This window comes from Lynx rufus, unplaced genomic scaffold (genome assembly GCF_022079265.1).
Source record: "Lynx rufus isolate CCGP_SWC_20201006 ecotype Redwood Valley unplaced genomic scaffold, mLynRuf1.p SCAF_4, whole genome shotgun sequence".
Taxonomy (NCBI): domain Eukaryota; kingdom Metazoa; phylum Chordata; class Mammalia; order Carnivora; family Felidae; genus Lynx; species Lynx rufus.
This window is the reverse complement of record NW_025814856.1, coordinates 164,564,933-164,591,572: the sequence shown is the minus strand read 5'-3', so window position 1 is coordinate 164,591,572 and position 26,640 is coordinate 164,564,933. Positions and strand designations below refer to the sequence as shown.

The 26,640-nt window shown below is 48.2% G+C and overlaps 1 protein-coding gene across 5 annotated transcripts in view; it reads left to right on the top strand.

Annotated features, from left to right (window-relative positions):
• Positions 1-24,405, top strand: part of PRKAG2 (protein kinase AMP-activated non-catalytic subunit gamma 2) — a 261,354-nt gene extending 236,949 nt beyond the window's left edge. For 3 of the 5 annotated variants that reach the window (XM_047094666.1, XM_047094665.1, XM_047094664.1), the window contains 10 exons: positions 6,607-6,652; positions 8,534-8,588; positions 9,429-9,555; positions 9,945-10,068; positions 11,545-11,585; positions 12,264-12,429; positions 12,767-12,804; positions 13,852-13,998; positions 16,568-16,661; positions 23,249-24,405. In XM_047094666.1, the coding sequence (XP_046950622.1) occupies positions 6,607-6,652; positions 8,534-8,588; positions 9,429-9,555; positions 9,945-10,068; positions 11,545-11,585; positions 12,264-12,429; positions 12,767-12,804; positions 13,852-13,998; positions 16,568-16,661; positions 23,249-23,280 (870 nt within the window). In that variant the 3' untranslated portion in view covers positions 23,281-24,405. The remainder of the gene's footprint in view (positions 1-6,606; positions 6,653-8,533; positions 8,589-9,428; positions 9,556-9,944; positions 10,069-11,544; positions 11,586-12,263; positions 12,430-12,766; positions 12,805-13,851; positions 13,999-16,567; positions 16,662-23,248) is intronic. The other 2 variants (XM_047094667.1, XM_047094668.1) reach the window with 1 other exon arrangement.
• The last annotated feature ends 2,235 nt before the right edge of the window (positions 24,406-26,640 follow it).

The window sequence follows — 26,640 nt, the reverse complement described above, 5'->3', positions numbered from 1 at the left end:
CCCCCTAAATTCTTCTAACAAGAACGATATGTACTCTCTGGTTTCAAAGAAGTAAATCTTAAAATTGGACAAATTCGGTTTTGACATCTTTCTGCCAGTTACAAAAAGACTGGTTAATTTTAGTGGGAGCACTCCCTCGTCCCTGGTCCAGCTGTTTTATAAGAGCACCATTTGAGAACCACATGATGGCCTTTGTCTAACACTATGATTTTTGTGATTCTACCAGCTTGTTTGGTTTTTGTTGCTTTGGGCAGCTGATTGCTTTGTCGGGGGGGCGGGGAGGGGTGTTTTGTGTTTGTTTTGTCGGCAGGGGTGGGCAAGGACAGAATTGCGTAATTTTTTTCCTTCATACTATTTTGGGTATCTAAAAGGTAAAAAGACAATTCAGTCAATATTCTTTTTACACGTAATGGTTAATATTGCCCAATAACTAAATTCCTACATAAAAGAAGAGACACGAGACCTACTCTTAGAACTAAGTTTTACCAAAGATTTTGTAAGTATCCCCTGTTTATTTCGCGTGACGTGTCTGATTTCTGAAATACTACCAATGCCGGTGAATATTGGCTTTCTTTATGGTGGTCGCATGTCCGCTTCTGAACTAGCAAGATCAACACAAGGATGATTATTAACTGGATGTATTTTGATAAAACGCAGCTAACCCCCGCATTAAAAATCTCAGCAGTAGTTATCAGTTACACCAAAGTTTTTATAAAACATTTGTCCGAATATACAGGCCCCAATTTTTTTTTATTATAATCGACATACAGTGTCAGTTTCAGGGGTGCAACATGGTGATTCAGTATCTTTACATGTTACAGATTACAAACTCATCACATCACACCAGGTCCAGTTGTACCGTCTGTCACCATACTAAGTTATTACAATTTTACTGACTATATTCCCGTGACTAATTTTATAACTGGAAGTTTGTACCTCTTAACCCCTTCCACCCATTTCTCTTGTCCCTTCCCCCTCCTTCCCCTCTGGTGGCCACCAGTTTGTTCTCTGTATCTATGAGTGTATTTCTGTTCTGTTTGATTTTTAGATTCTGCATATGAGTGAAATCATAGAGTGTTTGTCTTTCTCTGACTTCACTTTATTTCACTTATTTCACTATGTCTCTGACTTATTTCTCTAGAATTTCACTCTAGGTCCATCCACGTTGTCACATTTAAATGGCGGCATTTGTTCGTTATAACTGAGTAGCATTCCTGTGTGTGTGTGTGTGTGTGTGTGTGTGTGTGTGCGCGCGCGCGTGTGTGCGTGTGAGCACCACATTTTCTTTACTCATTCATCGGCTGATGGACATTTGAATTGCTTCCAGGTCTTGGCTCTTACAACTCATGCTGCAGCAAGTGTGGGGATAAATACATCTTTTCAAATTAGTATTTGGTTTTTTTTTTGGCAGGTGGAAGAGGGGTTTCCAGGAAACCACCTGGAGTGGAATTGCCAGATCCTGTGGTAGCTCTGTTGTTCGTTTTTGGGGGACCCTCCACACTGATTTCCACAGTGGCTGCACCAGTTTGCATTCTTAGCAACGGTGCACGAGGGTTCCTTGGTCTCCACATCCTCACCAACCCCTGTTGTTTCTTGTGTTTTTTATTTTAGCCATCCCGACAGGCGAGATCTCGTTGTGGTTTGGGGTTGTATTTGCCTGATGGCTAATGATGTTGAGCATCTTCTCAAATGTTTATTGAGGGGCCAGTTTTTAAACTTGGTGAGAGCGTTCATCTCTGGTTTGGTTCTCTTACTGCTGGGATCTCCGTGGAATCCCTGGTGGCTGGTGGCTTAGTGAGGACTGTCCATTCTGCCTGGTGAAGACACAGCGTCTTGGTCAGTCTTTGCCTGGCCTCACGTCCGCTTACCCCGGCCGTGCCCAGCTTAGTACTCCGTCCGAAGCTCAGGGTCTCTGCACTGCCGTCCCCTCTTGTCGTGGACAGCTCCTCCTCGTCCGGTTCTCTGCCCGCAAATTCCGCCTGCCCAGACTTTGATCCCTGTCTCCCTGACTCAGTGGGACTGTCATGCCCTGGCTGGGTCAGCTGCCTGCACTGCAGTCCAGAGAAAGAGGTGGGGATCATGGGGCTCGGTCTGCTTGCTTCCCTTCTCCCGGGGCTGACGGTCCGGCCGGTCCTGCCCTGCCTGTTGCCTAACGTCTGAAAACGGTCATTTCACATACTTTTTTCCATTTTCTGGTCGTTTGCAGCTGGAGACTAAGGGTGGTGCCTTCCTCTCCATCACGGCTGACTGCGCTTTGTCGATGTTTTCTGTACCTCTCTGCCCTGGATGCTTCTGGCTGCTGTGTGCATTTCGGTATCGACTTGAACACCATCTGTTGAGAGTTAAACGCTGAACTTTTAGGGTAACCAAAGATCCACTTCATCTGCCCTTATTTTTGTTTTAAACCAAATGAAGAGTAAAAAGAACAAGTATTCATAGTTTTTTAAACCAACCCGCCCAGATGCCGTCTCTCGCTGCTCTCTGAATCTGCGTGCTGCGCCCCCACCCCACCCCACCCCTGCAGTCTGCCTGGTTCCCTCCTGCGTTGTGTCATTCGGTCCTATCGTGACCGTTCTGCCGTGACGGGCCATCGCAGTTGTTGTTCAATGACGCTGTCATTACTTCATCCTCATTTTTGAAGAAGGCTTTTGCTGCATCATAGAAGCTGAGTTGATAGTTGTTTTTAACATGTCCACGATGCAGCTCCTCCCCGGTGCTTCCGGTAAGAGGGCAGTAGACCTGTTCATTCTCACGCGTTCCGTAGAATACGCTGTTTCTTTCTGGCTTGAGATTGTCTCTCTAACTCGGGGCTTCGGCAGTAGCAGGGACACGCCCGGGTTTGGTTTTCTGTGTCTTTATCCCGCTGCAGGTTTGCTGAGTTTCCGTGATCTCCTAAGTTGGTTTTTCACTGAGTTGGGAACTTTCTGGCTGCTGTTTCTTCAGATATTTTTCCTTTCTCATCCCCTCTCCTCTGGGACGTCAGGCATAGGAGCATCGGGCCACTTGACCACGGTGTTCATCTTTCAGGGCTCAGCATCACTGACCTGTCTTCATTTGCTACTTGCCGGTTCTCCCTTGGGTGATCTCCAGCCTTATTTTCAAACCCTGTTCCTGTTGAATTTTCAGTGAGATTGGGAGCTCACACTTGAAAGATTTTGTGGCGTCTTCGTAAAATTTTCTGTGGCTGATCTTCCACAACATGGAAACGGAACTCTTAAACCGTAATTTTCGCATATGTTTCGGAAAGAACTTTTCCTCTGAGCGAGAGCCAACGCCACCGCTGCCCCTCTCGACCACTGTGGTTACCGAAACGTAGGTACTGGATGCCTCTTTTTAACTGTTAAATTTGGTATTCGAGAACGGTGGTCGTGCAGTGTTACTCGCACTTGGTGTTGGTGACACTTCTCGTTTCTCCTCTCCTTCTGAGCTGACCTGCTAGGCTCCTTCTCTTCCTGCCTCCCCGTAATTCCTGATTGTGGATATTTTCTAAAGCTTAGCCTTTGGCCTTCTTCTCGTCTGTGTGGCTGCTCTTCCCCAACTTCATGTTCACACTCTCCTTTCTGTCCTCCTCCTTGTCCTTAGGCCCCTGCCGGTTGAAAGTCTAGACTTTCAGAATCCTACTCCTGGGTCACCTTAGTGATGGAGAGTTCCCTGTATCCGTCACCTCTGACAGAATTAGTCACTCTTTCTCTGCACCCGTTAATGCCCTCATGGCACTTTTCATGCTGCATTCTCATTAGTCGTAAGGCAGCGTTTCTCCGCTGGGAGCCATTTTGCCCCCTCGTGCCTCCCCCCCCCCCCCCCGGCCCAGGGGACATTTGACAACATCTGGAGATATTTTTGGTCACAGCTAGAAGGGCAGGGTGGTTCTGGTGTCTGGCAGGCAGAGGCCAGGGATGCTGCTTAATAGCCTACAGGGTACAGGACGGTCCCTACAACAAAAAGTCACCTAGCCTAAAATGTCACTAGTGCCAGGGTTGAGAAATGCTGTTATGGGGGGATCTGAATCTCTGGCTAGATTTTGAGTTCTCTGAGGTAGAAGGTAGAGACTGTATCTTACTCATCTTTGTATCTTACACACACACACACACACACACACACACACACACACACACTTCCCATCACGTCAGGGCCAAACACACCTGGTTCATAATAGACGCTCACGTTGGTGAAACCGCATCCACGCTGGCGACTGTGGCTGAAGACCCTCAGGCCCGTGCAGGCAGGACGCAGGGAGGCCTCTGCTCAGCTGAGCACTGGTGTCTTCTCAGGACTTCCAGAGTGAGGCCTGGAGCTGTAGTTTCTGTTCGTAAACTGTGTTCGACCATATCCTTGAAGAACAAAACCTTGGGACGCCTGGGTGGCTCAGCCGGTTCAGCGTCCAGCCCTTGATTTCGGCTCAGGTCACGATCTCATGGTTTGTAAGTTGGGGCCCCACCCCGGGCTCCGTGCTGATGGTGCAGCACCTGCTTGGGATTCTCTTCCCCTCTCTCTGCCCCTCTCCTGCTCGCTCTCTCTGTCTCTCTCTGAAAAATAAATAAACTTAAAAAAAACAAAAACCAGAATCTTGCCATTTGCAACATGGAGGGCTCCAGAGCGTATTATGCTAAGTAAGTAAGTCAGAGAAAGACACATAACATGTGATTTCACTCATGTGTGGAATTTAAGAAACAAAACAGCTGAACATAAGGGGAAACAAAAAGAGGCAAAACATAAAACAGACTCTTAACGATAGAGAGCAAAGCAAAGGGGGCTGGAGGGAGGTGGGCGGAGGGATGGGCTAGATGGGGGATGGGCATTAAGGAGGGCACTTGTGATGAGCACTGGGGGTTGTATGGAAGTGATGAATCACTCATTCTCTTCGTGAAACTAATATCACACCGTATGTTAACTGGAACTTAAAAACTTGAAACAAACAAAAAAACCCCACGCCCTCACCTTCCCTTGACCTTCGGTTCGGCTTTCCTCTCTGGTGTGGATATTTACTGCTCCCTCACCTAGCATCAGAACTGGGCGGGGGTGGGGGACTTTTTACATACCGGTCTGTCTCTCCTGTTAAATTAATCTCTGAACCTTTCGGTCCTTCTTCCTGTGGCCCCTGTATCACCCCGATCACGGTTCTAGACCTCACCACCCGAGACTCGGTTTCCCATCTGGCGCTGGTGCTGTGAAAGCCTCCTCCTTAGAGCCTTACCATCACGTCATTCGCTACTTAAACCCATCAGGGCTGACCCGGCCTCGTCTCCCGGGCCAGGCAGCCCCCGGGCCATGGGGCGGTCGAGTGAGCATGAGGCCACGTTGGTCCCCAGCCCTCACTCCAGCCCTGCGTGTCCTCCGTGTTCCTTGAGCAGGGGCGAGTCTTTCCTCTCCAGGCCTTTACTCGAGTTTTTCTGCTTTTTGTAAAGCCCACTCGCCATGCAGGGCCCGGCTGAAATCTTCCTCCTCGACACTTCCCTGGCCTGACCTCTGGTCGTCTCTACCTTGTGTGTGTCCCCGTACTCAGCCTTTTAGAGGGTGACCTCCTACAGTTGACTGTTGAACAACACGCTAACTCTGGGGAAGTCACACATTACACACAGAGTTTCGACGGCGCGGGGGTCGGCAGCCCTGACCCCGCGTCGCTGTAGGGTCGGTGGCATTTTTATCTAGGACTGCCTTGATGCTGCTGCCCTCTGGATTTTGAGCTCCAAGAAGAGGCCACGTTTTCTTATTTCAGGTGCCCCCTTGAGTCCCAGCACAAGGCTGATAGAAGTAAGGCGTAGTGATTTTTTGAAACACTGAGCCGGGAGGGGAGGCCACAGGGGGGCGCCACGGAGAACCACCGTCTTGGGCCAGGCCCTCTATTTCCTGTTCTCTCCTGGGACGCTCACAGAAGCTGTATCTGGAGGGCGTTTGCACGCACTCGTCTTGGAAGGGAAGCAGATGGAGAGGTTAAATAACTTGGCCAAGAAGAGCAACTAAGAAAGTGGTAGGGCTAGCCTCGAGATTTGAAACAAAGCTGAACAACTCCAAAGTGACTTTGTATTATACTGTGCTGTTTAACCCTCCAGGTATTTTATGCCCTTCCTACCCTGGGGAAACAGGTCGATACGGTCCAGGCACAAATTGACCTAACGGCTTTATTTTAGCACGATGTAACCACTTGTCCTTTTTAAATTAGAGATGCTAAACATTTTCTGTACCCTGAAAAAGAGGGAATTGGGCATGTATGTCCATACGTGTTTTAAAATTTAAGCGGATCAGAAATGTTTCTGTTAGATTCATGAAAATATTACCCTAGTTTATGTTTTAAATTTAACACTTTTTATTTTTTTAAGTAATCTCTACGCCGAGTGTGGGGCTCCGACTCACAACCCTGACATCGGGAGTCCCGTGCCCCACTAACTGAGCCAGCCAGGCACCCCTATTGTGTTTTAAGTTTAGAAAACATTTATCTTTCAAGAAACGTAGAGCACTTTATGTTTCTAATTTATATTTCCAGTATTTCTGAATTATCTTGACTGTTCCCATCTGCCAAATTATGGGACTCCACAGTAGTTATGAAATCATTTTTTTCTTATGTTGTATATGTTAACGTTTGTAAATAAGAATTTTTCTCATTTGCAGGTACAGATCTATGAATTAGAGGAACATAAGATTGAAACATGGAGGGGTAAGCACTATTGGGTGTTAAAAATCTTTTAGGATCAGGAAAAAAAATGTGTGTAAAACATGTCTTAGCTTCGCAGATCCTTTTCTCTTTGCCTAAGAAATTATGTGATTAAAACACTTATTTCTATTTTAATCTTGAATAGTGTGCTATTATTATTGTAAACACCATCTGTTCTGTTTACTAGGGGATCCTATAACAAGTCCTCACACTAAGGCTGGGATAGAAAGACAGTGAACTAACCAGTGCCCCGGTCACTGCCCCCCACGGAGCCACCACTGACTGCTAAGGATTACCCTCCTTGCCCACAGATTTATCCGTCTATAGAAAATGCACCAGGCGAGCGCTTAAGATGAACAAAATTAAGGATCTGATCTTAAATTTAATCATTATTTCTTTATCATGGAGAAACACAGAACAAATGAACCTTAAACTAGAAGGTGTGAATAAAATGACATGAAAAAGGAACCCTTCGAAGTCACAGTACCTTTTCCGCAGTGGATCCATTTTTTAAATTCGGATTTCACGATCGTGAAATTGTTCTGTCTTAGCGAGCCCCGCCATGCTGGATTGATGGAGGGGGCAAAGGGCCCATCACTGGGATGGGACAGGACTCACTGAGGAAGGCAGTCGGACCGACATTGAGGAGAGGCCTTTGTAGGGTGTTCAGAGAAGAGCCTGGCTAGAAATGGAGGGACCGGTAGATAGAAATTTTTTGGTTAATAATTTGCTTGGAACGATGAGCAACCTTTGTGACCAGCAGCCGCAAAATCTGAACATCCGTGGGAATTCTCTAAAGGGCTAGTGGCTCTTTCACTCCATTTGACTTGGAAGTTTCGCTGAGCGATATGTTTGATTTAGAATGGCTTTGTCAAGTCAAACAAAACAGAGTCAACGTGGGATCTGTATCTTAGCACTGCCTGTTAGGAAGTGAATATATAACTTAACACCAAGACAGATCCCCCTGATCAGATTCTACTGCATTATAAGTAACGTTAGACTAAGATTTAAGTATATTTACAGTTTGACGTGAGATGGTGTTCATTCGGTGGTAATAATGGTAACGTCAAGATCCTGCTTCATGCTTTTCTGTATAGAAACCTCAGCGAGGCAGATTTCATTACAGTGGGTCTTTAGGAAGATAGTTTCTACAGACTCCCAAGATCCCCAAGATGCAGGTTTTGAGCATGAGTTTGGGGAAACAAAACTTAAGCACATTTAAAGGACAAAGTCTGTTGTAACTTTTATTTTCTATTTTCACTTGTGAAAATTAGTTTTAAAGGATTCTATGAACACTTCTGTCTTAAGGGTGATAGCAATTTGCTAATATTCTAGTGACCTCTGCTGGTTTTGATTTTTTACATCAGATTGCTTGAATATTCTTCTCATTTTTTTTTTTAAATTTTTTTCAACGTTTATTTATTTTTGGGACAGAGAGAGACAGAGCATGAACGGGGGAGGGGCAGAGAGAGAGGGAGACACAGAATCGGAAACAGGCTCCAGGCTCCGAGCCATCAGCCCAGAGCCCGACGCGGGGCTCGAACTCACGGACCGCGAGATCGTGACCTGGCTGAAGTCGGACGCTTAACCGACTGCGCCACCCAGGCGCCCCTATTCTTCTCATTTTTACAACATCCATTGTAATACTGTTTTTAAATATTTAATTTTTCCACAAAGGCAACATCCCAAAAGCAGCTTCTAAGTTGTTTAAAATAGTCCTAACTCTAATTTATCCGGTAGTGTTCAGTAAATTGCATTCATTTGCTTTTGGTTTTTAATCCTTCTAATTGTTGTCTGTAAATTGAAGAGTAGTTTAATTTATGTAATAATTACAAACAGCAAATGGGTTGTTACTAACTGCATATTTTCTTTCTATAAAAACAGAGCTTTATTTACAAGAAACATTTAAGCCTTTAGTGAATATATCTCCAGATGCAAGGTAAACTTGTAAAGTTTTTCTCCTTTGAAAACATTCATTCAGATTCTTGTTTTGTTTCCACGATTGCTAGATTTTTCATCTAGATAGGGGCCGGCCAGCCCTCCCTAATTTCAGATATTGAATTCAGTAGATGTAGAGGCAGTAGAAATCAGCCGGTGTTTGTCCAGAGGATTGATAAGGGGCTGGGAGGATGGTCACGTTAAGCAGTTTTAAAATCCCGACCACCAGCAGCACAAACCATCCGGGGAGCTCTACCTCCGACCTGTTAGATCGCCTTTGGAGGGTGGTGCCCAGGAACGTGCATTCCGGAAGCTCCCCCAGGGGTTCTAGCGTGCCCTGAGGTTGAAGGTCCCTCTCCGTTAGACATGGGTCAGGAGGTCATCGGAAGAACGCGCCACCCCTCGGGAGTCCTCTAGCGCATACGTTTTGACCCAGGCCTTCTGGGACGCCTCCGGCAGACCCGGGAAGGGCCAGAGCAGCCCCGAAGGGGGTTGCAGTGAGTCCGCTGCGGGGCGGGGCCGGGCCCGAGCTCCTGGTCGCTGGTGTGGTCCCTTCGCAGTCCTGTCGTTCTCAAACAGCAGCATTAAACACGGTTAGAACCTCCTCTCCTAGAGATCCGTAGCTCGCGCTTGTATCTGAGATTGACACAGACTGGGAAAAATCCAGACCTCTTGCTGAGATACCCAACTTAAAACTTTTCCCAAACACTGCTTTGAGTCAAATCAACCTTTTATTGCTGTGATGTGAAAACACTGAAAATGCTTCTAAAGCAGGGGTGGTCCAGAGCGTTTTACATTTTTCCTTAAAGCCTCCTAACAACTTTGATGGCTTTTCCCGCAGCCTCTTCGATGCTGTATACTCGTTGATCAAAAATAAAATCCACAGATTGCCAGTTATTGACCCTATCAGTGGGAATGCACTTTATATACTTACCCACAAAAGAATCCTCAAGTTCCTCCAGCTTTTTGTAAGTAGTTTTTAGTGTTTCTAAAGACGTAGTTGCATCTACTTTAATTTACTTCAAGTAAATTGGCTCCTGTCACCCTCAGTAGAAGTGGTTAACTTTGGCATTGCGATTGTTAGGAGGTCTCCATCGTTGCTAAGCTGCACTTTCTCAACTTACTGCATTCTCCAAGTTGATTCCATGTAAGAAGCAGTCGCCTTTCAGGGCAAGTGTCAAAATACTCAACACGCTTGAAATTCTCTATTTAAGTTAGAATGTTTCATCACCTAAAACAAGAGGGCAGTAAAGCAATTTGCAAGTCAGTCTCTTTCAGACACTGCTATCTTAAGATCGGTTGAGCCAGTATTTACAGCAAATTGCCTTACGATGCTTTATCGGTATCATGGTTGCAGAAACATTCAAACAATACCGTCCCCAGGATTATCGTATTGGAAATTACAGCGATAGAAAAACCCACAGCGAATAGAATTTTGGCACGAGAATACCATGTTGGTCCAAATTCGGGCTGTGTTACCGGTAGGTTCTCTCAGCTGCGTTTGAAACGAGACATCTTCCTAATCATCCCGAACATTGGCCTCTTTGGTCAATACTAAAAGCGCCGAAGGACCCGGGTTTTTACAAGAGGGCTTTAATTTTTCCCCTTCGGATTACATGCCCTGAATTTGCAGTTAGCCGTCGTTGGTCAGCTAGGACCAGTAGGAGGCCTCATTCGTGGTCCCGAAGAGACGACACGTGAAGTCATGTTTTTACGGAATGTAGTAGACATTAAAAATCGCCCTCAGATGCGCTTCCCCGCTTCCTACCGCATCAGTTAAGGAAATAAAACAGCGCTCTAGCGCGACGCAGAGAGGCCGGCATCCCGACCTCAGCTTTGCCAGACAGAAGCACCGAGGGGTCCGCAGTTGGGAGAATCAGGCCGGTCCTGCATTTTCATAGTTTACCTGGGAAACTAACACTCTTCACGACTAAATAATTGCTAAGACAGTGGGAAATTGACAAAAAAGCAGGCAGTAGAAAGACAGTGTAGGGGACAGTCAGGGACGGATGGTGCTGGGTAGACGTCCCCCCTGTCAGGCGCAGACCCTGGGTCTGCTGTGCGCTGAACAGGCCGTCGCCCCCGTATCCCAGTTGAGTGGGACCCAGGGCGGGGCCGTGTATCCAGGGCCCGCAGGTGCCAGGCTTTTAGCCCACCCACCCCCTAGAGCGATCGCACTAAAGTGACAGTAATCGTCATAGCTGAAGACTCTTCAGCATTTGTCACGTGGCAGGTACTGTCCTGCCCGTGTCACACGACACCTCTAATCCTCGCCTCCACCCTCTCAGGTAGGTATTTTTACGCGTCCCCACCTTCGAGGCGGTGAAACTGAGGTGGAGCGACTGCCAGCTCACTGCCGGCAGTGGCTGAGAGGCTCCCGACGGGCGGCCTCTCTCGGCCTCTCGGCCTCCCTGCCTCCGCGGCCCTGTCGGCGGGCGGTGTCGCGGCTCCTCTGTGCGGAGGCACCCGGCTCAGAGAGTTAAGCCTGCCCCGGGTCTCCCAGATGTTTTCACGGCTGCACCGCTGCGGATGCAAAGGAACAGCGGGAGGCGGGCCTTGGTGTCCTCCTCTTCCGTAAAAAGTCGCGGAGGTCCCCTCTGCCAGTACAGCCTTACATTTGGGCCAATATGGTAATGAAGTCAGGCTCTTAGAATATTCACCTAGAGGTTTTCAGATTAAAATACAGGATTTTAAATAAAACTTCAGACCCTGATTTTTCTGATCCGAGATCATTTTCTGAGGCAAAAGTGGCCTTTCCCTTGGAGACCGTTGACAGTTAGCCTGAGCGTACAATATGGAACAGGGGTTGTCCTGCGTCACGATGGGCTAGATGACCTAATAGGTCTTTCTTTTTTTTCTCTAAATTTCTAGGATTCTCATGATTTGAATATTGATGAACTCTTTGACTTGAACATTTTGTTTCTTCTAATTGTTCATCTTTTCCTGATAATTATAAGGTACAGCAGGAGGACGGAATCAACTATACCCTTTATACAAGGTGGATTTTTGAAACCGTAGACCTTATTTTGTCTTAGTCAAACATGACCCTAGACTCCTCTCTTCTGACTTCTCCCTCCTCCTCTAAAACAGCCCATGAAAAGAAAAGCGAACTTTTAAAGGTTCTTGCAATTCTGTTGGCCTGTTCTGTGCCCCTCGTAATCGCAAGGTGGAGTCCTCAGGATGTGGGGGCGGGGGGGGGGGGGCGGGGTGAGGACTAGCTTAGCTCAGACAGCTCTCCTGAGACGCTCTGGGTCTGGAAACGCGTGGGTTCTTGGTAGATATTCCTTAATGCCGACAGCAGGACCGGGAATTTAGGATAAATATCTAAGGATACAGGATTCTTGGTGGCTGTGGGTCTGAACTTCCAAAGAGACCTCTTGTTCCCTCTTCTGTCCACGTTTTCCGTGGGTGAAGAGAAGGGGAACGTTACACTGTGTGAGTGCCTTGTAGTGTTTTACTAAGTCGTTGAATAGAAGCGTAGACCCGTAAACCGGTTTGAACGCAGACTGCAGTTCCTATGTGTAGCATTTCCGTGTTCGTTCGGACATCCGGGTAGATGGTCAGAAAACCGCTAACTGTAATCTGTGATACGTAGTGTTTTGTTTCAAGTGTGGACATGTGCACATTGAAAAGGTCTGCTCGGGCTCTAGAGCATTTGTGTTTATCTTCTGCTTAGATGTCTGATATGCCAAAGCCTGCCTTCATGAAGCAGAACCTAGACGCCCTTGGCATCGGGACCTACCACAACATCGCCTTCATCCACCCGGACACTCCCATCATTAAAGCCTTGAACGTCTTTGTAGAAAGACGAGTGTCGGCCTTGCCTGTGGTGGATGAGTCAGGTCTGTGGGTTTGGTCAGAGACCACGCTTTGTCTCCTTGGGGCAAACTGACTGCTAAGCGGTCAGCAGATCAGACTGGGTGGGTGGCCAGCAGGGGGGGGGGGCGGGGATGAGAGTTTCAGACATGGCGGATCGAGTCAGCACCGAGCAGCACTCGGGTTAGCAAGGACTTGGACCTGGCTTATTTCTATGCTTGCTGTTAAGATGGGATTTCACGTCCGTTTAAAATTAGACAAGTTTGTTTAATCGCTAGTAAGCATCTGGCTAAGACTGATTCTAAATGGTATTTTTTTTGTCTCTGAGACCTGTTTTTTTCTAACATTTGTTTTCATTTTTAGGAAAAGTTGTAGATATTTATTCCAAATTTGATGTCATTGTAAGTACTTTTAATTTTGTTACACCTGTCCTCTAGAATGCATTTAAAACAGATTCATGGGGCGCCTGGGTGGCTCAGTCAGTTAAGCATCCGACTTTGGCTCAGGTCATGATCTCACGATTTGTGAGTTCGAGCCCCGTGTCGGGCTCTGTGCTGACCGCTCAGAGCCTGGAGCCTGCTTCAGATTCTGTGTCTCCTTCTCTCTCTGCCCCTCAAAAATAAATAAGTGTAAAATAGGTACATTAATCTGTTTGTGATTTTCCCTGATTTATTAGCTTTTGTGAATGTGAGGACCGGAGGATTCTGCAGACTGCCCAGAGTTACTGTGCTTAACATCCCCTGGGTTAGCAGTGAATAACATATTAGCATTTTATGGTTTTTCCAGTCTATGCGTAGTTTATCCATTACTACAGCATGTGTGAATATTATAGACGGTCCTATTTCTGTGGGCAAGACATTATTTATTCCATGTGCTTAGTGCACACAGTAATTCAGGGGTCACTTCAGGGGTTATAATCATCTCATTGTTTTACTGATTGGGAACAGCTGTTCTAAAGAAAACAGCAAATATATTCGTTATTTAAAAATTTTTTTTAATTTTTGAGAGAGAGAAAGACCGGGCATGAGCGGGGGAGGGGCAGAGAAAGAGGGAGACACAGAATGGGAAGCAGGCTCCAGGCTCTGAGCTGTCAGCACAGAGCCCCACGCGGGGTGCTTCTCACCCTTTACAAATGTTAGTCTAAGGATAGGGGGGAGGTAGTCTTCCGTAGGACAAGCAGGCAAAATTTAATAGGGTTTGTCATAATTAAGGTATATCTCGTAAGCTCTGTGCTGACAGCTCGGAGCCCGCTTCGGATTCTGTGTCTCCCCGTCTCTCTGCCCCTCCCCCACTCAGGCTCTGTCTCTGTCTCAAAAATAGATTAAAAAAAATTTTTTTTAAAGATAAACAATGTCTTTAAAAATCAGGTCACTTTAAACTTGCTAATCTTGGTTATTAAATAGGCGAGCTGAAATCAAAGGACATAATTCACCGTCCCTTTATTACAGAACCTTGCTGCTGAGAAGACGTACAATAACCTAGATATCACAGTGACCCAGGCCCTTCAGCACCGCTCACAGTACTTTGAGGGCGTCGTGAAGTGCAGTAAGCTGGAAATACTGGAGACGATTGTGGACAGAATAGTGCGGGCCGAGGTGAGGCAGCCGGGCCAGGTCACCCCCTCCCCTCCCACCCTTGCGCACGCCCGCTGCACCGGGTCCTTGCTCGAGGTGCGCGGGGATCCTGAGTCACAGCGTCAGCCAGTGCGATCGGAGATCACACCCTCCCCGTGTTGCTTGACACATAGTAGGTCATCTGGAAATGCTCACTGCAGTGAACTGATAAGTGCAGTGTCATAGTGGAGTCAAACTGGTCAGAAACTTTCATGGTTTAAAAAGCACATAACTAAGAAAACAAATGTCCCAAGAGCTTTAGGTCCCATTAGGGGATTTACGAACTTAAAATTGTGTCATTGTATACTGCTGTAACAAAGGGAATGGTCACTCAAAACATCCTTTGATCTTCATAAGTTAATGTTCTCGCTTTCCTGATCGAGATAAGAGTAGATGGTCGAATAACTTCGTCTCCTGACCCTCTGCACTCTGGTGGCCGCGTACGTGAGGGTTTTGAGTATACTTCGGATAACGCTTCCGATAAAAGATGAGCGAGATCAGCATATAACGTATCTAATCCAGGATCCCCAGTCCCGGAATCTTTCCTTCCCTTCCTCATTAGACAGGGATGGGAATGTTAGCCGTTTATCACTCTCCAGGACTGACATACCGTGTTCTTTCTGGAACTGCCCCGAAGTAGGCAGAATCAATTCATAATGATACATCTGCTTTGGTCATTCTTATTATAAATATGAGAATACAGTCCACGAAGAAAAGCCCCTGATTAGTTCGTAAGCTACTAACAGGCGATCCTAACGTTACATGTGAAGCAGGGGGTTGTACCCTCAGGAGCCATCTTACAGAAACATAGCCCCGTCTTCATCCTTGCGTGTTGAAGACTTCACCTTGGCGTGGGCTCACCCGCGGGGCCTCCCCCTGCTACCACTGTTCACAGCTTTTGAAACGTATTTCACTTAGAATCTCAGTAGGAACTCTTTCCTTTTTCTACTTGAGTTTAGTACCCATCACTCTTGTTCTCCAAAGAGTTTTAGTGGACTTGGGAATACATCTTTACTTTTTATGAAGGTCCATAGAATTATGGGCCTTTCGAAGATCATAGGCAGAAATAGGTAAGACCCCTCTTCCTAATTATCTATAAGGACAGTGCACATCCATGTGATGAAATCCTTTACAACAATGAGAAACGTCCTAGAAGGTACAGAAAAAACATTAACAATGTATTACCAAGAGAAAAAGCCACTTACCGTATATAGCATGAGTATATTCATTTACCTGCTCACATGTATAGAAAAGAGGCCAGAAAGACCCGCGCCACAGCCGTAGCCGTGGCTGGTCCTGGGTGGCGGAGTTCTGGTTAGCGTGGGGAACACCGTCCAGTGCTCCTCTGTCCTGAGCTCTCTTGTCTGAGCATATATTATTCTTGGGCAAAAGAGAAAAGCAATTGGCTCGTCTTTTTGGCCCATCTGGCAAGCAATAGAAATTTCTTTGTAATAGGAAATAGGTCATTGAGGAAAAAGATGTAATTTAACACTTTTCTCAAGTTACCCATTTTGACTTTTATCCCCATTGAAATAATTTCTTTCACCAGATGGCTCCTTGCTGGGGGACAAAGGCCAATTTTAGCTTCATTACAGTTGTTGGGGAAAGGGTATACAGTATCCACAATGATTTAGTTATTTATAGGACATAAATATCACCCCAGAATATTCGCTAGTTTAGACTCAGCAACAAATGGCAAGAAAATATTTTTGGTAGTCATTTCTGCCTGGAAGAATGAATTCTCTGGGTAAGATCGCTGCCCTTTGACCTTCAGTCATTCAAAAGAGAGTTACTTAATTAGCATTATTGGACGTTAACAACAAAATGTGTCCAGTATAGACTAGAAAGCACTCGCTGATCCTAGATACAAGCCATCGTTTTAATTTATAATTATAGTAAAATAATTGTGTTCTATCACAGGATTATTGAAGACCCGAAGTTTTTTTAGAAAAACTTTTCAAGTTTATTTAAGTCCTCTCTACACCCAACATCTAGAGTAAGACCCCACAACACAAGCCATTCGTTTGCTAAAGATCTCAGTGGAAAATGAGATGTGAATATAATGTTTCACTTAATTATAGTTCACTTATCTTCTGGACTGAGCATATTACATAGGAATTTCATAGAGAAAAGACTACAGAAAAATGAAGAACCGTGACCCATTTTGTTCTAGCTCTCATTTGGTTGGACGTCCTTCCCACGTAAATCAGTATCTGAGAGTTACGAGAAACTGAGATACAACTGTACAGAATTAAGAACTTACGTTTAAGATTATGGCTGCCTGGTACCTTCATGTTTTGGGGTTGTATCGTTCCTATATTGATATTCTGAAATTTGAAAACAGCGGGACGCAGCCGATTTTTCCCACAAGTAGTTAAGAAAGTCAGCACTGCATTGTAGCTTCACAGCCTAAGACCCTTCAAGGTTCTGCACGCTGTTTCCATCTCTCATTTGTGGGATGTACTCAGGGCATCGTATACGAAAGACATTTTCCCTTACACCCGTTTTAAACCTTCATGTAAATTCTGACCCACTTTCCTCGCGTTTGCAGGTGCATCGGCTGGTGGTAGTAAATGAAGCAGATAGCATCGTGGGTATTATCTCCCTGTCAGACATTCTGCAGGCCCTGATACTCACGCCCGCAGGTACGAGTGCCGGGTGCTGGCCTTGCCCTTCGTGTGCGAGAAGGGGGGGTGGGGGCTGCCGGGCGGGGGCAGGTGCCCCGTGCAGGTACTTCACCACCACGCACAGACAGAGCTCGGTGTTTCGGGGTTGTATCGTTCCTATATTGATATTCTGAAATTTGAATTCTCGTGCATTGCCCTGTAAACCATTTTCACTTTCTGTGTGGTTTTTCTTTGTTTTACTGCTCCGCGTGGGTGAGAGATAAAAGTTGATAGAAATTCTGAGGAGCATCCTATCAATAACCAGCAGCATCTGCATAAGTGAGGATTCGTTGTCATGGTCCTAACCCTTCCCATTCAAAAGCGAAGACTCCTTCAGTTTTGATTTTTAGGACGACTACCTAGAAAACATAGGAGGGGAAATTCTTCGCTCTACCCTTAAAAAAAAAAAAACACAAAAAAAATCTTGTGTTTTGAGTATATAAAACAGAAGGCCTAAACACAAACTTTTTTCCATTAACAACAGCATATGGGAATTACATTACCTCCCAAACAGCGTTGGTCGCTAACCTCATTTTGTGCCAGACCAGCTCGGCACAAGCTCTCAGGCCAGTCAGGGAGCGTGCAGGGGAGGGGAGGAGGGGGCTCTGGGAAAGAGGGCTGCTGTGTCTCCTGTGGGCCATGTTTAGTAGTGAGAGGCGGGCTAAGGGGTCCTAAAAGCACCAGCCCTCTCTTTTTTCCTCCCTACTCCTCCCCTTCCCACCCCCATCAAGTACAAACAGTCCAGCCTTGGGCCAGACTGACCCGTGCCAAGACTGCAGACTAGGTGACGTACACTCCGAACCCCCTAGAAGTTAAACATTAAAGTGTGCGTGTACTCAAAAACAGACACACAGACCAGTGGAACAGAACAGAGACCCCAGAATTGGAGCCACAAACATACGGCCAACTAATCTTTGACAAGGCAGGAAAGAGGATCCAATGGAAAAAAGTCTCTTTAACAAATGGTGCTGGGAGAACTGGACAGCAACATGCAGAAGAATGAAACGAGACCCCTTTCTGACACCAGTCACAAAAAGAAACTCAAAATGGATAAAGGACCTGAGTGTGAGACAGGGAACCATCAAAACTCTAGAGGAGAAAGCAGGAAAAAATCTCTCTGACCTCGGCCGCAGCAGATTCTTACTCGACACATCTCCAAAGGCAAGGGAATTAAAAGCAAAAGTGAACTATTGGGACATCATCAAGATAAAAAGTTTCTGCACCGCAAAGGAAACAGTCAACAAAACTAAAAGGCAACCGACGGAATGGGAAAAGATATTTGCAAGTATCTTCTATCAGATAAAGGTCTAGTATCCAAAATCTATAAAGAACTCCCCAAACTCCACACCCGAAAAATAATCCAGAAAAAATTGGGCAGAAGACATGATTAGACACTTTTCTAAAGAAGACATCCAGATGGCCAACAGGCACATGAAAAGATGCTCAATGTCACTCCTCACCAGGAAAATGCAAATCAAAACCACACTGGGATACCACCTCACACTGGTCAGAGTGGCTAAAATGAACAAATCGGGAGACTATAGATGCTGGAGAGGATGTGGAGAAACGGGAACCCTCTTGCACTGTTGGTGGGAATGCAAACTGGGGCAGCCGCTCTGGAAAACAGTGTGGAGGTTCCTCAAAAAATTAAAAATAGATCTACCCTATGACCCAGCAGTAGCACTGCTAGGAATTTACCCAAGGGATACAGGAGTGCTGATGCATAGGGGCACTTGTACCCCAATGTTTATAGCAGCAATTTCAACAACAGCCCAAGAATGGAAAGAGCCTAAATGTCCATCAGTGGATGAATGGATAAAGAAGATGTGGTTTATATATATAATGGAAAACTACTCGGCCATGAGAGAGAACGAAATCCTGCCATTTGCAGCAATGTGGATGGAACTGGAGGGTGTTATGCTAAGTGAAATAAGTCAGAGAAAGACAGATGTCGTATGTTTTCACTCATACGTGAATCCTGAGAAACTTAACCGAAGACCATGGGGGAGGGGAAGGGGAGAAAATAGTTACAGAGGGGGAGGGACGGAGGCAAACCATAAGAGACCCTTAAATACAGAGAACTGAGGGTGGATGGGGGGTGGGGGAGAGGGGAAAATGGGTGATGGGCACTGAGGAGGGCACCTGTTGGGATGAGCACTGGGTGTTGTACGGAAACCGATGTGACAACAAATTATATTTTTTAAAAATGAGCCCAATTAAATAATGGGGAAAAAATAAACCGTGCATGTACTACAGTACTTATTTTACCTTGGTTCAGAAATCAAACTAGCCAAGACCAGTTTCCAGTTGGTTTCTAACCTAAAGATGCCCATCTTAAAGGAGTCCCTGCCACCCGCGAGAAATCTCACCTCCTCTGGGTGCAAGCACCGAGGCCGTGACTCCAGCAGAGAAGCAGCAACCGGGGAGGGGGTCCACGGACTGAGAAAACACACGCAAACCCCTAGCAGAAAGATAAGCAGGTGGCGCCACCCCCGTGCTGCGGGACCCTCCCCGGCTAGCAGGGCGCTCACACGGCTGTACTTGACCTACGCACGGAGGTCACCCGGAGCAGGCGGGCGAGACCCATCCGGAGCGCGTGATCCCACTCCTGTGCAGCCTGCGCACAGACAGCTCCTCTGTGCGCACGGGGACGGGCCTCGTCCAGGGCGGGCTCGTCCTTGCAGGCGCGTAACTTAGCACCTTCAGAAAGAGGCACCCCTCTCCCGGGCAGCTGGCCCGGGCCAGGGCACACGTTCAGCCAGCAGCGTTAGGGCTCATTTCGGCCCCTCTCGGTCTCATGGCCAAGATTCTTTGTGCGTGGTAAGCTCCAGAGGGAACGAATCACGTTCTTTAGCCTCTGTGTGCCTAGTGTCACAGACCCAAAGAATGAGAGTGGTGGCCCGGGGCGCCGGGCTCAGTAGAGCATGCGACTCTTGACCTCAGGGTTGTGAGTTCGAGCTCCACGTTGGGCGTAGAGATGAAAAGAAAAAAAAATTTTTAAACGAATGAAAATGTTGGGCTGGATGAGTTGACATTTCCATCCACATTTGAGATTTTTTAAATTCCAAGTCATTAATACTCCTCTGCGGGGAGGAACCCTGTTCCACGGCCGAATTTGGTATGTGCGTTACCATAGAAATAACGTTCTAAAGATAGTAGTTGAGTTAGAATTCTCTGCAGTGTGGTGTGTAGAACCTATTTAGGAAAAGTGCTCCGTGTCCCTAATAACTGGATCGCAAGTGAACGTTCGGAGAGCTCTCCGGGAACACCGGCCCCGCCCGCCTCGGATCAGCAGCCTTGAGATGCCGTCATCGCGAGAGACGGTGCCGTGTAAGCATCAGGTGAGGGCTCCGGCCTGGCCCCCGTCTCCCCCAGGAGTTGCCCGTGTGTGGCCTCATTTAGCCCCTGGTCCAGGCAGCCGTCCGGTGAGCAGGCTGACCCAGGCCCTGCGTCCTTCCAGACACACTCTGATACCAAACCCACAGGTGAAGCTGTTTGCGGGCGACGAGGGACCGCAGCCGCGACCCGCGCTGCTGGGTGGGAATCAGCGGCAAGAGGCACTTCGAGAAGGCATCCGCCGTTGGGTGAATAAAAGCTGCCAGTGGTGATTCAGCAGCCAGTGGACACGGTCCTCCATCAAGGACGCGGATTGGCCGTAGTAACATTTTCTCTTCAGCAGTAGCTCCTTGTCACACGTGGACCGTCCAGGCAAACCTACACGTGCGCGCGCGCACGCAACCCGTGAATAAATGATCGGTTAGCGGTAGCTATGGTTTTTTAGCCCCTTATTTGCTATGGATTGTTCATCTCTTTCAAAAGTCTTCTTGGGTCTGAAGGGACAACAGGAGAGGCTGCTGTGCTGAGAAAAACGGTAGCGCTCCCGCCAACCCGCCCGGAAAGTCACGAGCCAGATGCGTGCAGATACCCGTAAACGTGTTGGAACGCTTTTGTTCAACGTTTTGGAAGTACGCACAGGCACACCTCAGGGACCCTGGGGGCTGGGGTCCGGACCCCTGCAGTACAGCGAATGTCACAATAAAGCGAGTGGAAGGAAGGTGTTGGTTTCCCGGTGCACGGAAGGCACGTTTGCACCACACGTTTGCGGCATGTGTCGTGTGCCCCAGCACCGCGGCCAAAACGACAGTGGACACACCTCCGTGAAAAGCGATTTTATTGCTGAAACGTGCTAACCACCGTCTGAGCTTGCAGCGGGTCCTAATCCTCTTGCTGGAGGGGGTCCTGTCCCACGGTGACGGCTGCTGACCGGGCGGGGTGGTGGGCGCTGAAGGCCGGGGTGGCTGTGCAGCGTCTGAAAATAAGACAGCGGGGACGTTGGCCGCACCGGGTGGCTCTTCCCATCACGAACGATTTCTCTGTGGTAGGCGGTGCCGTTTGATGGCATTTTACCCAGAGGAGAACTTTCCCCGAACCGGGGTCTGTCCTCTCAGCCCCTGCCGCTGCCTCGCCGACCAGGCTTCCGGAACGTTCCAAATCCCTTGTGACCGTGTCTTCGCGGCATCTCCACCGGGAGGAGATGCCACCTCAGGAAGCCGCTTTCTTTGCCCCTCCTCGTCCGTCCAGGTTTCATCCTGAGATGGTGGCGACCCCGTCCCCTCTTCAGGCTCCACTTCTGATCCCAGTTCTCTTGCTGTTTCTACCGCGTCCGCAGTGACTTCCTCCACTGAGGTCCTGAACCCTCCACGTCCTCTCCAGGAGGGTTGGAATCACCTTCTTCCAAACTCCAGATTATGTTGATAATCTGATCTCTTCCTGTAATCACGAACGTTCTTCATGGCTTCTAGAACGGTGAATCCTTCCCAGAAGGTTTTCGGTCGCCTTCAGACGCATCTGAGGAGTCCCAGGCGTGGCAGCTGTCGCCTTGTGACCCGTGTTTCTTAAATACTAGACTCGAAGGCCGAGGTGGCCGCCTGAGGCACAGGCTGCAGGATGGCGGGGGTGGCGGCAGGCACGAGCACGACCCTCATCCCGTCCGTCTCCGTCAGAGCTCTGGGATGTGACCGGGTGCACCGCCAGGGAGCTGCCCCCTCTTGAAAGGGATCTCTGGCTGAGCAGAACTCAGCAGCCAGCGTCCCCTGCTCAGTGACCGTGCTGGAGACCGACGGGCTTCGTCGTGCGTTCGCAGAGCGCAGGCGGAGCAGACCTCCCGCCGTTCGCGGGGGCCTCGGGTGTTCGGAACGGTCACCGAGCCCCGGCTGCCGGTCCAGGTCACTGCCGCGTCAGCCCCCGACGAGGGAGTCAGCCCCGGGCACGGACTTCTCTCTGGCTCTGAAGGCCCGGCTGGCGTCTTCCGGGAGAAGGCTGTTGTGTCTCCACCGAAGGGGTGGGTGTCGTGCGGCCCCCGCTTCGCCCTGCGCTTGCGTGCTGTGGAGACGGCGCCTTTCCCGGAACCTCCTGACCCACCTCTGCCAGCTTCAGGCTTCTCCTCTGCAGCTGCCTCACCTCTCTCCGCCTTCACGGAGTCGGACAGAGTCGGGGCCTGGCTCCGGATTAGGCTCTGGCCTCAGGGGACGTGTGGCTGGCGCGACCTTCCGTCCAGACCCCTGCAACCCTCTCCATACCAGCAGGGAGGCCGCGTTGCCTTCTTACCACCCGTGTTCCCGGAGGAGCACTTTTTTTAAGTTTACGTATTTATTTACTTAAGGCATGTCTACCCCCAGCGTGGGGCTCGAACTTACAACCCAGAGGCCAAGAGTCGCTCGCTTTTCCGACCGAGCCAGCCAGGTGCCCCTGGAGCAGCCCTTTATCTCAAGGATTTTTCCTCTGACTTCACAGCGGGGCTTGCTGTTTGGTGAAAGAGGCCCACTTTGGACGTGTCTTTGTCACACCGGGCTTAATCATTTCTAGCTTTTGATACAAAGCGAAAGGTGGGCGACTTTCACCTGAACACCTAGGGGCCGCGGTAGGGGTGCCACGTTGGCCTGGTTTCAAGACTGTTGCATCTCAGGGACGAGGGAGGCCCGAGGAGACGGAGGGAGAGATGGGGGGGGACACACGCATTTATTGAGTCGCTGCCTGCGTGTGGCTCATGGTGCCGGCCAGCGATTACAGTAGCGACCGAGATCCCTGATCGCCGTTAACCGGTATCGTCGTGAAAAAGTTTGCAACGCGGGGAGAGTTCCCAAAATGGGACGGGCACGCAGAACGATGCCGTTTGGAAAACGGTGCCGGTAGACTTGCCTGAGGCAGGGTTGGCACAGACCTTCCGATTTTTAAGAACAAAATCACCCGCAAAGCGCAGTGAGCGAGGTCCGCCCGCGTGACGGCAACACGCGCACCTTCACTAGGACACACGTGCGTTCTCTCTTTTAAAAACGTTAGCACCGGAACCCCTTTCTTTTCCAAATTAAGTCCTGCGTATTTAACACTTAGGACCTGGAACACAGATTAGAAGTGGGCGGCTGTGTTTGTAGGGGTCTGGAACGTTCTCCTAAGGCACGGCAGAGTACGGGTGAGGATTCCCCGGGGGGGTGGGGACCACCCCTGCTGTGTGCAAGACAGGCCCCGCTGCGACGCGCTTTGATGTTTCATTTTCCATCTACCGACAGGTGCCAAACAAAAGGAGACGGAAACCGAATGACCGCTGTGAGTGGAGAAGCCCTCGTAGGAGAACTTGAACAAAGATTCTGGGTCACGCTTTGCCTCATGAACACTGACCGTGTTAGAAGACCGTAAAATGGCTAAGAATGTATAGCAGGGTTTAGCGATGGGTGTTTTTTCCAGTGACGTTGAAACTGAGCATAAGAAACAGGTTTTATGTGTTTGAAGATTCAGCCTTGCATTAAAAGACTGTTTTCAGACCTTCGTCTGAGCGATTTCAAATGCTGTATGTTATTAAAGTGCACTGTGTCCTGAAATTTTTTATTATTTTTCGTTTCAAAGAATTCACTGGTCTGTAACAGGTAATATGACATAAGGCGAGCGCATGGCTTCTTCAGACCTAGTGCCTTATGTCGGAACACGTGATATGTCATCACTGCGGCCCGTGGCAGCTGGAGCCACACGGTGCTGGGGCGTGACAGTCTTTGGACCTTTACCAAATCAGTTTTGTTCTCATTAGATTTGTCAAACCGTTGTAATTTGGATATAAATCATTACTTTGTAAACCTTCAATGGCAGTTTCACGTTTAAGCGTCTGTTCTGAACTACAGTGTAAACAAAACTGCTTTACAACAGCTTTATTTATTTTTACTTTCCTGCAATTTTTTTTTTTTTTTTTTTTTTTTTTTTTTTTACACATCCTGGTGGGTAAGCCTCCCCATGCCCGTTAATAAACCATCGGTGGTTATTTTTAAAAGGCAAATTTCTCATTTAAGTTTGGATCTGGAAAGCGTAGGACTTCTAAAATAGCCACTGTTAGAGTGGAAAAGCCGAAGTTTCTGAAAGCACGGGTGAAAACGTGCTCTGCTAGACTGGGAACAGGCGGCGGTTTTGAGCGGACAGAGTGCCGGGAAGAGGTCTATTTTTTTCTTGTGTACTGAAACGTAAAATCACAATGTTTGTACGGCTGCTGTGCGATCGTCCGTGTAAATTCTATTGTGGCACATGCAATATGTCATGTGGTTGAAGAGAAACCATGTTTCCTAATGTAAGTGCTCTGAAAATGTCCACACTGTATATATATATGAGTATAGTTTGATTTTTTTGTTGTTGTTTTGGGGTTTTTTTTGGCAGATTGAAAGATTAAAGTAAATCTTATTATCGACCATTTTGTTCAGGACGTTCTTTAAAATACCACGTGTTTCGGCACATATTCATTACAAATCTGCATGAAGTTTCCCACGTAGAGATTTCTTCCCAAATGAAGGAGAACGTGAATTCTTGGATCCCTTTTTCCCTCATCCGAAAAAAACAAACCTGGGGAGCCTGGCTGGATCGATCGGAGGAGCGTGTGACTCTTGATCTCAGGGTTGTGAGTTCGAGTCCCGTGTTGGGTGTACAGATTACTTAAGAATAAATTCTTGGGGACCGCCTGGGTGACTCAGTTGAGCGTCCAACATCAGCTCAGGTCATGATCTCACAGTTAGTGAGTTTGAACCCTACATCGGGCTCTCTGCTGTCAGCACAGAGCCCACTTCGGATCTTCTGTCCCCCCCGCCTCTCTCCCCAACTCATGCTCTGTCTCAAAAATAAATTAAAAACATAATAGGGGCGCCTGGGTGGCTCAGTCAGTTGGGCGTCCCACTTCGGGTCAGGTCATGATCCCACAGTCCATGTGTTCGAGTTCCGTATCGGGCTCTGTGCTGACAGCTCAGAGCCTGGAGATTCTGCCTTCAGATTCTGTGTCTCCCTCTCTGGCCCTCCCCCACTCACACACTCTCTCAAAAATAAATATTTTTAAAAATGTTTTTAAATAATAATAAAATCTTGGGGTGCCTGGGTGGCTCAGTCGGTTAAGCGTCCGACTTCGGATCAGGTCGTGATCTCGCGGTTCATGGGTTCAAGCCCCGCATCAGGCTCTGCACTGACAGCTCAGAGCCTGGAGTCTGTTGCAGATTCTGTGTCTCTCTCTCTCTCTCTCTCTCTGCCCCTTCCGCGCGTGCACGCACACACGCGCACACACACACGAAAAAAAAGTTTTTTTAAGAAATTAAAAAATAAAATATTTTTGAAAAAACCTTAATGACTCACACACTTTCTCTCCATTATTAAATAGAATACATTCAATTAAAAGTCGACCCGCAGATTTTCTTACGCTGTCACTTTTCATTTCCTAGTTAGGCCAGCTGTGAGAGAGCACGTGTACACGTTTCCCCATAGAAACAACCGTGGTTGTGACTTAGGTTAATGGTCATATTTGGGAGAAAGCAAAAACAGTCACAAAGCTGCTAGAACCCCAGTTTGGAACCTCAAAACATCTGCTTTCAGCCCGCCCCGGGTTTGTGAAGCACCCAGGAGTCTGCTCAGACTCCCATGTACCACTTAGAGCGTATTCTGTGTATGTTTCGCTTCAGAAAACCGCGCGGGGCCATTCACAAAGAAATGTGCTACCATTCTCTCTTCCCAGAGGCACACTCAGTCTGGCGGGCCTCGGGCAGGGTAGGGTAGGGTAGGGCGGGGCAGGGCTGTGTCACCGTGCCGGGCAGCAGGGTTTGGAGCGCACCTGCACCTGTTAGGCGCCAGCGGGAGTGGGGCGGCCCCTTCTCAGACGCAGGGCTGTTGCCCAAGAGCATCTTGTTTCCGGCAAGTGATAAAGACCGGGTTCTGGGAAGTGTCCTCTCTGTGCCCTTCTAGAAACAAGGAGAAGTGGCACTTCCAGAATCCTAACGAAAAAACAATTCTAAGGGAAAAGCCTAGCTGCCCGGAGAAAAACCACCTGGGAACCCTTGCTGGATGCGCCCCAGGTGTTTGCAGCGGCCCGTCCCCTCGAGGCTCCCAGGGCCCCCTTGCGTGGCAGGCTCACCGCGCCACCAGTGCCCACGGACGCCCTGGCCCTCGCACCAACGAGGAGCTCACAGCCCCCAAAGGCTTGCACACGACTGATGAGTGATCAACGTGAAAGCAAGAACGTAAAAAACACACCACACCGGTTCCGGAAGCGGAGAGGGCATCCGTTCCGTTTCACATTCTAATCTCCAAGGAAAACTGGACGGACTTCCTGAACTGATGACATTTCTTACGTTTTCCTAGAGAAACATTTGCGTGAGCAGACCATCCTCTTTAAACCACTGGTTCTCAGCGGGAGAGATTTTTGGACCCCGGGGAACACTTGGCAAAGCGGAGACACTTTCGCTCGTCACCACTGGCGGTGGGGATGTGCCGCTGGCACCTGGTGGGCAGAGACCACAGACCCTGCGAGCGAGCCCCGATGACACACAATGTGCAGCCCAAGATGTAAGTGAGGAGGTTAGAAACTCCGCCCTGAACAATTACAACCTTCTGGGTATTTTGATTACCTTCGTTACTTCCTAACTGAATCCATCTGTCTTTGGGGGGGGGG